Source organism: Malus domestica, chromosome 15 (genome assembly GCF_042453785.1).
Source record: "Malus domestica chromosome 15, GDT2T_hap1".
Taxonomy (NCBI): Eukaryota; Viridiplantae; Streptophyta; class Magnoliopsida; order Rosales; family Rosaceae; genus Malus; species Malus domestica.
Genome location: NC_091675.1, coordinates 50678141 through 50692600, shown reverse-complemented (window position 1 = coordinate 50692600; position 14460 = coordinate 50678141). Strand labels below are relative to the sequence as shown.

At 33.6% G+C, this 14460-nt stretch overlaps 1 protein-coding gene across 1 annotated transcript; it reads left to right on the top strand.

Annotated features, from left to right (window-relative positions):
- The first annotated feature begins 2004 nt into the window (after positions 1-2004).
- LOC103446280 (agamous-like MADS-box protein AGL12) lies at positions 2005-6934 on the top strand. The gene is made up of 7 exons (XM_008385362.4): positions 2005-2373; positions 2573-2660; positions 3493-3554; positions 4165-4264; positions 4413-4454; positions 6273-6314; positions 6601-6934. The coding sequence occupies exons 1-7, from the start codon at positions 2192-2194 to the stop codon at positions 6691-6693; spliced, it is 609 nt and encodes a 202-aa protein (XP_008383584.1). The 5' UTR covers positions 2005-2191; the 3' UTR covers positions 6694-6934.
- Positions 6935-14460: the final 7526 nt, after the last annotated feature.

Genomic DNA, 14460 nt, shown 5'->3' with positions numbered 1-14460 from the left:
ACATAGGCAATTGATTTTATGGTGGAACCTCAGCTTTCTTCATGGTATTAGAGTTAAGCTACCTCACGTGGGATGCCCAACGGCTACATGAACTACAAGGCATTCCATTTTTATTATTCACGTGCTAAGCTTAAAATTTGTCAGACGTGAGGAGCCATACTGAAAATTAATCACATCTTGTTAGACGAAGGGACCATTCGTGTACTTACAAATAGTGAAATCTCAACTTCCTTCGTTTACAATTCAAGATTTTATTCATTGATCAACTAGTGAGTTGTTAAATAACTGAGTTCTTAATTTTAATTTTTGTATAATTAATAAGATTCTTTAGAAATTGACCCTTAAATCTTCTATTTTCCAAATAAAAACTCATATAATATTAAACATTCAAATAAAATTTAAATTTCCAATAGAATACCATGGAGCGTCTAATTATACTTCAGCTTTTGAGAAACTGTTTCTGCATAGTGGCATTATTTATATAGGGTCTAATTATACTTCAGCTTTTGAACTTTTGAGACAAAAGGTTTTTGGAATCAAAGCTTTACACTGCAAAAGAACTATATGCATCCACGCGGCGGCTTTCTAAGCCACTTCATGCAGCCTATCCGATCCAAGATGTCGGAAGACAGATCTCTGCACTGAATTGTATTGATCGTGTGAGATTTGACAAAGATTCTTGGCTTCTCAGCAAAGATGAAGAAAAATAATAATAACTAAATTCTTCGAAATTAAAATATAAGTTGTAGGGAGACAGTGGAGAAAGCTGACCTGACATTTGTGAGTTTTTTTTCTCAGAAAAAAGTTAATGGAGAAAGCAAAATGTTTAAGGGATTTTCAACAATATCTCGGAGCATGGAATATTTCAAATGTTTTAATCGTTAAATATTTGTTATAACAAAAATATGTAAGGAATTATTTACAATATCTTGGAGCATGAAATATTTCAAATGTTTTAATCGTTAAACGTTATAACGGTTAAAACACTTGGATATAAGATACTATGAGGCACTTGAAATATTTTAACTGGTATGATAAGCTTGGAAGGCTTAAACCAGGCAAGGGTTTTGTCACAGGTACAAAGGGCGCAAGCGTGAAGGCAAGGCCAAAGGGATGTGGAAAAAGTAGAGGCAAAAGCTAACAGCCAAACATGGGCAGCTCATTGGTTCATTAGAGAGGTTGATGTGCGTCACATGAAAAAAGCTTTCAACGTGCATGCTGACTAGACTTCAACTGTCCCGCACAAATACACTTTTCCTTCCCTGAGAGTGTTGAATGGTCACTGAGGATACCAAATCTGGTTCTGCAAGGGCCATACAAATGTGTTGACCTACGCATGGGATGAGAGGATGACATACTATATATCACCTTTTCAACAGAGAGTGATTCTAGAATTCAGAGAATTAGATGATTTAGTATTTGGCATGTTTATACAAGTCAATGATTTAGAGTGCAAAGAAATTACTTGATTTACAAAAATTAAAAAAAAAATAACGAGATTAAGTAATTCTAACCTAACCCTACGAGGTAACGGAAAGCTTAATGGATTCACCTAGCTAGTGAGCACAGTAATTAATGTAGGAATAATCAGTCTTACTTTTGTTATTAAAGTTGCAGCTGTCAATTAATGTGATCCAATAAATGTTAACAACAAGAGACTTAATTAGTTTGCGCTTCACATATAAGTTGTAGAGATACTGAAAGATGCTTGGTTTATGCATGATTCACGTATTATATATTATAATGTAATGACTGACTTAACCATTGATACATAACGTGGGGTAATGTGATTAACTTCGTGAAATGGTGGGGCTGAAATTCTGTTGGAGATAGAGAGCATGATAGAATAAAGGGAGCTAATTATGTGAGAGGTTAAATCAATTAATGTTAAACAAAGCTCAGTGATTAGTAAAAGTAGGTGCGCATTATTCTTAATCATGGGTTGAAGAGATAGATTGGAATCGACGTAAGGGTATATAAGGCACTAAGCTCTCGATATTTAGAGGCAAACCGTGCGTCGGTAAATTCAGAAAGAGGAGGATTATTGCACCAACCTCGAAGCTAGTCCAAACTAGTGGGAGGTTGTCTGCAAAGGAAATTAAACAGCCACCAAATTTCTGAATCAACCATAAATACTCGTATATAAATACAGTCAAACCCTATATATATATCGATTGATCGATTGGTCGATATGGCTCGTGGAAAGGTTCAGATGAAGAGGATCGAGAACCCGGTGCACAGGCAGGTTACTTTCTGCAAGCGCCGGGTGGGACTCCTAAAGAAGGCTAAAGAGCTGTCTGTGCTGTGTGATGCTGAGATTGGAGTTTTCATTTTCTCCTCCCATGGAAAGCTCTTTGAACTAGCCACCAAAGGGTCGCTAGCTCTCTCTATCTATTTCTGTATAATAATAATGTATCTGTATATTTTTTAGTAGATAGTTTCAAATACCATATAGTTAAGTATTGCATGTACTCTTAGTAGAAAGAAAATTTACAATCGGCAGAGACCCAAGTGTTAATTAACTATTTGAGATTAATTCTAATTGAACTTGCTTTGTTATTTATTATGGTAGAAGCATGCAAGGGCTTATTGAGAGGTACATGAAGATGAAGCCCACCCGAGTGTCTCAGGTTGAACAAACCGTAGAAACACAGACTTTGGTACGGTATATCTTGTTGTTTAATTTGTCACTTCTTTTTTCTGATTTATGTCATTTATTTGTTTCATCGCACTAAATAATTTCTCGTATTTATTTTTATTAAAAAGTAATTTTTCAATTTATGCAATTTATTGTTTCATCACACTGAATAACTTCTCATGTTATACACAGTTTAAAGGAAAACACACACACATATTTTACAGATGTTGAATACTGTAACACGTATAAAACGAATATTATTGGCATTCTTATTTGTAAAGCTAGTGCAGCATCAGATGCTGGTTATGAATGATTCTTACAAGATTACAAAAATTAATTAAATGCACAAACATACACGCTTAGCTAGAATAATAAAAGAAAAAAAATAAACAAAATATATAGAACATAGATACATGATATTGTTTGGGTTTCAAAAGAGTTTACTCAAGTGTTAACCAGTATTTTAAGAAAAATTCAGTAAACTCAATTGTTAACCAGTATTTAATAAATAGCTAACCACTGATGTTCATATGGTTTGACATCATACTTTTCATGATTTGGACCGATCATTTTTAGGTCATCAATTTAGATTTATCCTTACAAAGCAATTCACTCCGATTGGAGAGTGTTTAGTGATATGCATGTATGTATGACATTACGTACACATACTTGTATTTAATTGACTTTATATCTTACCTTATGTTATATTTTTTTTTTATTTAATACATTGGGGTAAGAGAGGTGAAACCATATATACGTCGTGCATCTACAATAATTACAATCCTTTTTTGTTGACTGCCAACTGCGACTCTAAACCTAAGTTGAATTCCCTTATGCTTTGTATTGATATATAGGATGCGAAAAAGGAGATTAACTTGCTGAAACAGGAGATTGAAATACTGCAGAAAGGCCTCAGGTATTACAAATTAGTAACATTATAATTAATACCTTCTTTATTCTCATGACATCAATATATATATATATATATATATAACTTATATTTGCATGTGATTGTATCTACATATTTCTAACAATTATATATGACAAAAATATATATGGAGCTAAATCCATGGAGTTTACTAATTACCTTAATACAAAGATAATGCAAATATCTGGTATATCTGATAGTTTTTCTGGTATGGTTAATTCTAGCAACGTCAAATTTCTGTAGTTACTCAAAGTTTATGAATTGGAGAAGTACCCATTTGGGAGTGTTTTTAAAATGAATGAAAGTATTTTAAGTGAAAGCGTTTTTGCCCAAAAGCACTTGAAGTGCTTCCTCTTGAAGTGCTTCCTGCAAGATGCACCAGTTATGTGCTTCTTGTAGGAAGCATTTTAAGTGATTTTCCAAAGTTCACTTACATTTTTACTAATGATTGGTTTCAGAAGCACTCTCATAAAAAACGTTCTCAATCATTTAAAAACACTTCAAAACAAAATCATAAACTTTCAAACATATATCATTAGTTTGGTAATGTTTGTAATTTTGGTTTAAAGGAATTGTATTACATATAAAAACATTACAGGTATATGTTTGATGGAGGTGCTGGGACAATGACTTTGGATGAACTACAAGTGCTTGAAAAAAATCTTGAAATATGGATTTATCACGTCCGCTCGGCAAAGGTAACGTTTTTATTTTAATTTACTCACTTATGTTGTTATTACTATTATTTTTTTAATTATTTTTATCACAGTCCGTAAATTATATTTAAGCAACAGTTAATTCATATTATAAAAATTAATTCGAAGACTGAATCGTCAAAATTTGCAGATGGACATTTTGTTCCAAGAGATCCAGCTGTTGAGGAACTCGGTAAGTTTGCTATCCAAAGTGCCTACTTACTTTTTGATGAGATCATACATTGGATCGACAATATATGATACTGTATTATTCGATTAGAGCTCTCGATTTAAATAAGAAAAATATAATTACACACTCTTGTTTAATCTTATTCTTTAATTTCATTCAATTATTTAATTCGATGAGAGGTTGCACTTGGTGAGATGGCAAGTGCCTTCGCCCATGAGCGGTAGGTCTCGGGTTCGAGACTTGGGAGCAGCCTCTCCATAAATGGGGGTAAGGCTAGCCGACATTCACCTCTCTCAGACCCTGCGTAAAGCGGGAACCTTGTGCACTGGGTACGACCTTTTATTTAATTCGATGAGATATGATAAAACATGTGGGCAGGAGAAGAAAAATGGTGTGTAATTATCATTTCTTTTTAAGTAAGCATAAGACGTTAGTGACAAGGAATCATTTTCAATATGATTTTTTCACTATAAATGCTCACTAAATTTGATATATCACATCATTTGGGTCTCTAAAAGTTAAAAAGATTGATCAATGTCGTCCAAAATGCACGTCAATGCCGTCCTCTTTTCAGATTTCGTTTAAAAATTCGTCTTTGAAATGCATTAAAACTCTTTGACCAAAAAAATGTCCAAATTCTAACAATTATAGCCAACTAACCAAGAATAAAAGCAAACTACTAAAAAATAAAAAATAACACCTAGCCCAGCCACGTCCCATAATCTCCCGCAACCAGTCTCCACACCACCATCAGCCTCATCTGCCACCCTCGGATCTCTTCCACCCTGATCCCACCCGCACATCATATGTTAAAAAAATAAGATCTGATTGCTATATTTAGGGGTGGTTTGGAAGTGAGGTGCTTAAAAAAAAAGCACCCATGAAAAAAAGCTGTGAGGGTTTTAGGTGTTTGGTAAACTGAAAAAAAATGGCTTATTTTAGAAGCTGCTGTGAAAATAAGCTGAAATCAAAGGAAAAAGCTAAAGCTGTTATTTGCAGCTTTGGAAAACTGGCTTTTTTCAAAGCACACGGAGCTACAGTGCTCCTTTAATGAAAAACCCACTATCAGACTGCTTTTTTTTCCAAAAGCACTTTTACAAAAAAGTTTACCAAACACTCTGCTGCTTTATTTCACAACCGTTTATTCTCATAGCACAGCTGCTTATTCTCATAACAGCTTTTTTTCAAAGCATAGCAATACCAAACCAGTTAATCACATAGAAAGCCAAAAATAATACATGCAATCAAATATCAATTTTAATACATACACACAAGCAAAAAACAATGTCAAATGCCCATGAATATGTGTTAGATAAACCTACTTAAAGACAAATATTCAACATTCATCCTTGAGATAAATTTATGCTCTATTATGGTGCTTATGGTTTATCGACTTTTGTCTCCCAAAAAATAACAACCACGTCCTTCTGCTAGTAATACTTTAAATCGTAAGGCTCCACCAAACTACAATGGTCTTAAACTCCTAAATCCCTATATCTAGAGTTTTAAGTGCATTGTTTCTTTTTACTAATGTTGCCGAACTCCCTTTTGGTACTTGAACTTTTTGGAAGAGAGCACTACATGGCCTCCAAAGCTTTTGGCAGTGGAGCTTGACTTCAACATTTTTTTTTTTTGTTACTTGATGGAGAATAAAGCTAGGAATCATTATCTTATCCATCACATGCCACTTAAGTGGGCACATACATGACCTAATTAAACTTTTAATTTTGGATTTTTTATTGAATTTTTTTGTTTATTGATACTATTAATGCTTTAATTTTTTTTTAAATCTTCTAAAATAATTAAATTGGTATTTTGAAGGAAGGAGTTCTGACAGCTGCAAATAAGTATCTTCAAGATAAGGTAATCAACATTCTTATTAAAGTTTATGAGTAAATTGTAGCTGTAGTCAGCTAATTATCAGCCAATTTTCAATTTGGTCCTTCAAGACCAAATAATGAAAATATTCAGACCTTGACGTCCAGACCAAAGTAACAACTAAATGTGTGGGTACAAATTCAAAATACCAATTTAGGGGCCAAAGCTAGGTATAACTGAAGCACGATTGTTACAATTATTTTTGTAAAAAAAATACTAAATTTTACTTTTTAAGTCATTGATCTTAAATATATGTATTTATTTTATGCAGATTGAAGAGAACACTGGAGTTACTAACTTTATACCAATGGCGACTGACAACACATATCCGTTTACCATACCAGATGACATATTTGAGTGTTAGAGAAGCAACTATGCTTTGAGTAATGGTTTAGTATTCTTATTGCCAAGTGTGGTGTAGTTTAAACAATTTCATAAATAAATGTTATTAATAATCATCTAGCTAGCCATGGCTTACAACGTACTGCATGTATATTGTTGTATTGTACAATATGGTATTGCAACTGAAGTGCATTGTAAGGGAATTTAATGATATGCATAATATAATGGTGTGGTTTATTGTTGAATCATCACCATTTATTGAATTTTTTTTATTTTTAGGTTAACTACATTTTTACCCTCAAGGTTTAGGGTAATTTTGATATTAAGGGCTGGTTTGGTGTTGCTGTACTTTGAAAAAAAACTGCTATGAGAATAAGCGGTTGTACTGTGAGAATAAGCGGCTGTGAAATAAATCAGCAAAGTGTTTGATAAACTTTTTTGTAAAATTGTTTTTGGAAAGAAAAAAAAGCAGTCGGATAGTGGGTCTTTTCATTAAATTAAAGGAGCACTGTAGCTCCGTGTGCTTTGAAAAAAAACCAGTTTTCCAAAGCTACAAATAGCAGCTTCAACTTTTTCTTTTGATTTCAGCTTATTCTCACAGCAGCTTCCAAAATAAGCCTTTTTTTTTCAGTTTACCAAACACCTAAAACCCTCACAGTTTTTTTTCATGGATACTTTTTTTTTAAGCCCCTCACTCCCAAACCACCGCTAACTGTCACGAGGTTTCAGTATTAGCAGTTTAGACAATCAGGTTTTAAAACTGGATTAATTCAATGCTTCTATCTAATTGGCCGTTAGGCCTTCTGTTTCGTTTTGACACAGTTTACTATTATATTAATCATCTGCTGTGTGAAAGTTTGTTGAAAGGACATAGATTCTTCACTGAGAACCAAAAACCTTATGTTCATTGCTGTGAGTCATTTGTCCCCTGAATTTAAAATTTAGGATCATATTGTCTGCATAGCTTGCAAGTAGGGCTGGAAGCCTTAATGCTGATAACCTTGTAGGTAGAGAACAAGCAACCTCACATTTCGCTTCCCTGAACTCTCTCATCTCTAGTCTAACGTCAATTTGTTGTGTAACTTAATGCACATGGCTAGGGGGAAAATTGGTCATCTATAAAAGTTCACGAGGGTAACGGCTAAAATTAAATATTAGGAGGAAAATTGGCTAATTATAAAAGTTTAGGAAGTAATTAGCTAAAATTAAAGTTTAGAGGAGAAATTGACAACTTCTTACAAATTCAAGGGTGGAAGAGGGGAACAAATACCTCTATTTAAAAATACCTCAACTGTACCCACTTTGTGATTTTTTCCATGCGTATGACAGCCTAACAACCCAAGCCTATCCATCAATTTTAGGACTTGGTGGTTTTAGCAACAACTACGTGAATGCAATCCAATCAAGATTAACAACAATGACCAAGGTTTTCAAGTAATAATATTTGCAGGTTATCAATATCAAACAAGCATAACAAACACTCAAAACTATTGTTACCTGAAAAACTAAATTAGTAGGCAAAATTTAAAAGGTAAAAGGTCCTGAAAAAATAGACAACTAAATCCTTTAAAATAGCAGACAATTAATGTCATTTATAATTTATCAATACAACAAGTTACGATTGTTGGTAGCAATGTTTCATGTCATGAAAACGTCGCATAATAAGCTCATTACCAATAAAAGGTAAAAATCTTGCTCAATGTAAACAACTATACTATCACTGAACCATTGATCTCCCATTTATTAAGCACTGGTGTTTTCACAATATTCATAACAAAAAATGCTCTCTACACCGAAGCGGTTGCAACCAGTAACTCAGCGTTTACCTCATTGAAACAATCATTCATTCTTTTAGTTGCATACCAAGGACTTGAAAATAAAAGTTCACATAATAGTAACGAAAGTTTGTGAATCATGGAGCTTTACGCTTTGACTTTTTGATATCATTTCCTCACAAAACATTTGTCTATCATTAAACAAGTCCTCAAAGTCACATCAGAAATTCGTTAAAAGTAGTGATGACAAGAAAAAGTATATAAATTTGAGCATTAAATAACCTCCCCCTATATTGTTTTAATAACATTAAGTTAATTTTTAGTTTTGAAAGTCTTATTTTATGTGGTATTTTGTGGGTACAGTTTATCTAAAGTATTTCATTGAAGCACTTAATTACATCTTTAAAGTATATCACGTCCAAAAAAATATAATTAGGGACCAATTAAAAGATCCAGCCAAAAGAAAGAGGGACCAAGCCAAACTATTTAACCAAAAACAAAGGGACCAAGTCAAACGGTAAAAAGATAGAAGGAAAAAAAAAGAAAGAAAAAAAATGGAGAAAAGAAAGAATAGAAAGATAGAAGAAAACGTAATAAATCACAACGTTTCATTTTTTTTTTTTTTTGGATGAAAGACGATAAATTTTCAAAATGCTAACCTAGGCTAAACTATAGAAAGAGTGGAAAAGTCTTCCTCAAGAAGATCACAAATAAAATAAGAAGGATCGACAAACCAAGTAGAATTACCCCCGAATGGAGAGCAAACCTTGAAATTCTATAGGCGACAGAGTTGGCATGTCGGCGAATATGGGCAATAGAAACTTCAGCGATCATCTCTATCATGATTTAGGCATCCTTTATGATTGGTCCAACAGTCGACAAATCCTTACAAGAATCATTCAATGCGGAAATAATCTGAAGCAAATCACTCTCTAAAATAATATTTTGGAAAATTTGATCACCAATTCGAAACCAACCATGACTGCCATTGTTTCATTTAAGGGAATGGAAAGAAACGATGGTGTCTTGTCTAAGTTTTTTTTAACACAACTTTTTCTATTCTCTTCTTCTTCCAGTGCGGGAGATGCCCTCTTTTGCAACAGGCAGCCTACTAACGCAATGGCTCTTCATGTGGCCTTTTGCCCATCGGAGGGGCGGATTCCTTGCCCTTCATGCAAATTTTCGACGACCGGAGAGGCAGTCGCACCTCCTTGCGCCACTATAGCTTCGCCACTAAATGTATATGTAGATGCTATGTTTTCTCTCTTCAAAGAGTGACTGGTCTCCAATCATCGGTGTGAAAAACACTAAGGTAAGTATGTAAATGCTCAATGGAGAATTAGTTCATTGAGCATGATCAAACATAAATTCTCATAATCATGTCATGTAAAAACTCTTTGGTTGGGATAGTGCAAAGTAGTCATCTAACCTGAGATACCATAGTTGTCTTGTGGATACGTCTTTGATCATTTGACGATGCGCCATAACCCTAGGGTTTGTTCCATGCATTGTTAGGGTCCTAGACTTATTCATAAACGTATGTGAGTGTACAATAATGGATCTATAATCTATAACCATTGAAAAAGAATATTCTATTATATGATTCAAGAGTTCCTGGCCAATGCACATAAACGTGAATCATATAGAAAATATAATCACATTGGATGGTAGACATGAATTAACTATTAACCAAACAACGTGATGAAGAATATTGATTTAGAGAATGGCTGTATTGCATTGTGTTTCCAACTAAATATGTTTTCCTCCTCTTCTGGTTAGCAATTACTAATCTTCAGTAAAAGAAGGTAGTTTCAATTTATAATCGATTAGTAAGAGTTTTAATCGTCTACTGCCTCACTAATTAGAACCTAATAGATCGTATATTATGTAAGGTACAATTAAATGGCTTAATTATTTAATGTTATATATGATCACTAGCAAAGCCAATGCGAGGGCATTGGGCTCCCTTGACCCCAATAGCTTTGTAACTTATCCCTTTAAAAAACAATTTGACCCCTTTAATAGCATTGCAGCAGCAGCCAGCAACGGTTAAATGGGCTACATTGGCCAACAAATATTGACCTAAGTTGGGTCACCCAACGTGGAACAAGTGAGCCCACTTGTAACCTCATCGGCCAAGCAGCAACAAAATATAAGAAAATAAAAAATAATTTTTAATTAATAATTTTTCTATTTTAACATTGATCAGCTGCTCCACCACAACACATTTGAGGCTTTCTCTCTGCGCGCGTGACTCCACCATACCACTAGCGCCATATCTATTCAAATTTCAAGTTTATCTGCTCGTCAAGTTTAATCAGGTACCCTCCACTCCAAATTTCCAATCATTGACAATTTTGTTATCTTAGATTTATTATGGTTTTTAAGGTTTCATTCAATTACAGTTATGAATAAAATAAGAATTAGGTCTGAGAGTTATTCCAGTTTTTCATTCAATTCCAATTTAGAATTAGGTTTGAGATGGCAGAGTGTCATCCTTGTATCCATTTATAACATCGGGCATGATAGTTCTTGAATGTAGTATAATTTAGTCAAATTATATATTCTTTTAGTGCGTATGCAAATATGTTCATGATTTGTTTATTCCAAATTTCATTAGTTAATTATATAATTCCTAATTTTTCATTTGTTAATTCCATTAGCCAAGCCTGAAGACAAAAATTGCCTAGTAGTGTGTTTTATTACTTATAATTTGATTGAGTCAATTGTGGTTAATTTGATCAAATTTATATTATGTTGTTGACTCTTTTTGGTATTATTGAAAACAATTATGGACGGGTATTTTAAGAGAAAATCAACCGAAGATAACCTCTCACCCTCTACAATGAATATTCTTGAAAGCCCAAATGAAAATGACATTGAAAGTATACTGGCAAATCTTCTAGGAGATCCTGGGCTTCGACTCTGGATATCAGAATATGATCCAAATATTAGAGATCAAGTCCTAAGAGCTTTTTTACAGAGGGAATTGTTTCAACCTCGAACCCATCAATTTCTATATATGTCATATGCAGAAGTACAACGATGTTTCAATCCGAATTGGTTCTAGGACTTTCCTACTTGGTTGGAGTATAGCATATCCAAAAATGTTGTTTTCTGTCGAAGTTGTTATCTCTTCAAGCTAGAGATTCCAGACCAAGCAAGTAATGACAATTTTACTAGCAAAGGTTTTCATAATTGGAAGAAAAAATGTCGACTTCGAGTCCATGTTGGAGGCCCTCATAGTGCTCAAAACCAAGCTTTACTTCAGTTTGAAGCTTTAATGAATCATAATCAACACATTCAAACAAGTGTCCACAAGTAGTCAGATCAAGCACGTATTGATTATCACACTCGTTTGAATGGATCACTTGATTGCATTCGCTTTTTATTGCAACAATGTCTTTCTTTTCGCAATCATGATGAAAGTGAAGATTCAAGCAATAAGGGTAATTTTCTTGAGCTTTTGAAGTTTCTTGTAGATCATAATGAGGGATTAAATATGTGGTGTTTAAAAATGCTCCTGAAAATCTTAAGTTAACATCACCTGATATTCAAAAAGATATTGTGTATGCACCAACATGTGAAACCACCATTGCTATCATGTTTGATATTGGTGATGATGTTTTCTTTTCTGTTTTGGTTGATGAATCGGGTGATATATCAGTCAAGGAGCAAATGACAGTTGTACTTCACTATGTAAATAAACGGACAAGTAGTTGAAAGATTTGTGGGCATAAAGCATGTTCTTAACTCTACTGATTTTTCACTTAAAGAGGTAATTGATAAGTTATTCTCTATAGGATTAAGCATATTTAGATTGCGTGGATAAGGTTATGATGAGGCTAGCAATATGCAAGTTGAGTTTAATGGTATTTAGACACTTATTTTGAAAGAAAATGAATATTTTATATTCATTGTTTTGCACATCAACTTCAACTTGCTCTTGTAGTCGTGGAAAAAAATCATATTCAAATTGGCTCTTTTTTCTTCTTGGTTAATAATGTTGTTATCAGAGCATCATGTAAACATCGAGACATGGTTAGAAAAAGGCAACAAGCCAAAGTTATGGAAGCTATTCAAAAGTATGAGCTTCCAAGTGGGCAAGGCTTGAACCAAGAAACTAGTCTTAAACGTGTAAGAGATGCACGTTGGGGCTCACAATATGGTACATTGGTAAGCTTGATTAATATGTTATCTTCTATAATTGAAGTGCTTGAGATGATTGTAGATGATGGTGTAAGTTTTGACCAAAGAGGTGAAGCGGATATTTTATTGAATCTTTTGCAATCTTTTGATTTTGTCTCTACTCTCTTTTTGATTAAAGAACTATTGGGAATCACAAATGTGTTGTCACAGGCATTGCAAAAGAAAGATCTCGATGTAGTGAGTGTTATGGCTTTAGTCAAAGTATGTAAACAACAACTACAAGCAATGAGAGATAATGGATGAGATGCTTGGCTTGATAAAGTTTCTTCTTTTTGTGGCAAGCATGATATTGATATTCCTGATATGAATGATATCTCTGTAGCTCGAGGGAGGTCACGACGTACAGTTGAAAATTTGACAAACCTTCATCACTACCGTGTTGATCTTTTTATTGATGCCATTGATAAGAAACTTCAAGAGTTGAACAATTATTTTAATTAGGCAAGTACAGTGTTCCTTCTTTGTGTTGCATGCTTAAGCCCAGATGACTTATTCTTAGCTTTTGACATTGAAAAGTTAGTTCGTCTTGCTCAATTTTATCCAAAAGATTTTTCTGATATGGAGCTCATACTTCTTAAAGATGAATTGAAGAATTATATTTTTTATATGCGTTTGCATAATGAATTTTCTATGTTGAAAGGAATTAGTAGCCTTGCACAAAAGTTGTTGGAGACAAAGAGGGATAAACAGTATCCCTTGATATACTTGCTAATGAAATTAACATTTATTTTACCTGTTGCGACTGCTTCAGTTGAAAGAGCTTTTTCGGTGATGAAAATTGTAAAGAATCCACATCGTAATAGAATGGGTGACATAGTTGAATGATAGTTTGGCTGTGTACATTGAGAAAGTGGTATTTGATTCTATTGATAATGATGTTGTAATACAACGTTTCCAAAATATGAGAACACGTCGTGGACAATAATAAATGAAAGGATAATTAATTTTTGTAAACTATTTTTTGACCCTATTATCTTAAATTCTTGGCTCCGCTACTGGTTATGATAAATTAAATGTTAATTAATGAAATGAATAAAGTTCAAATTGGACCTTTATTTAGTTTTGGGCTTCATAGTTTAATGGGCTTTGAACTATCAAGCTTAACAAGTTAAATGGCATAACAACTTAAAACTAAAAAGCCCAAAAGGCTCACTGAGCCCAGTGAGGCCACCCATATAGAGAGTGAGCAACAAGAAAGAGCTTAAGCCGACGAAGTCAGAAAAGATAGTTGGATTATGTTAATTTGAGAAAATGAGCAATATTTGGGATATAGAGGCGAAGAGGAAGACATAGCCATCCAGAAGCTATTGTTTGAGGAATGATCGACTTTAACAAGGAGGGGCAACACACAATTAGGATTTTGAAAGTAATAGGAAAATCAAAACTACATATACGATGAAGAAATTTTAATTCTCATTGATTGAAAGTTTTTAGCCATGTACAATATAGATAATTACATTAAAAACTATGTTAAGTAGGAATCTACAACTTATAGGCTTCTAGAACCATCCTTAAACCCGTGGGCTTCTCTAACATAAAACCTAGCCAATAAGCTAAAGCGTTGATATTCACGATTATGATTTTAATCTGAACAGATATGCAAAGTTTTAAGTTCCCAATGTTGTTATAAAATAACTGTTGAAAATGAATTTCACATTGATAGGATAAGAGACTTTACATAGTTTATAAGTAGTTGGTCCTCATATTTGACAATTGGTTTAAGATGGAACCTCAACTTTTTTCTTGGTATTAGAGTCAAGTTGTCTCACGTGTGAAGTCTAACAGTTACATAACTCTACGTCACT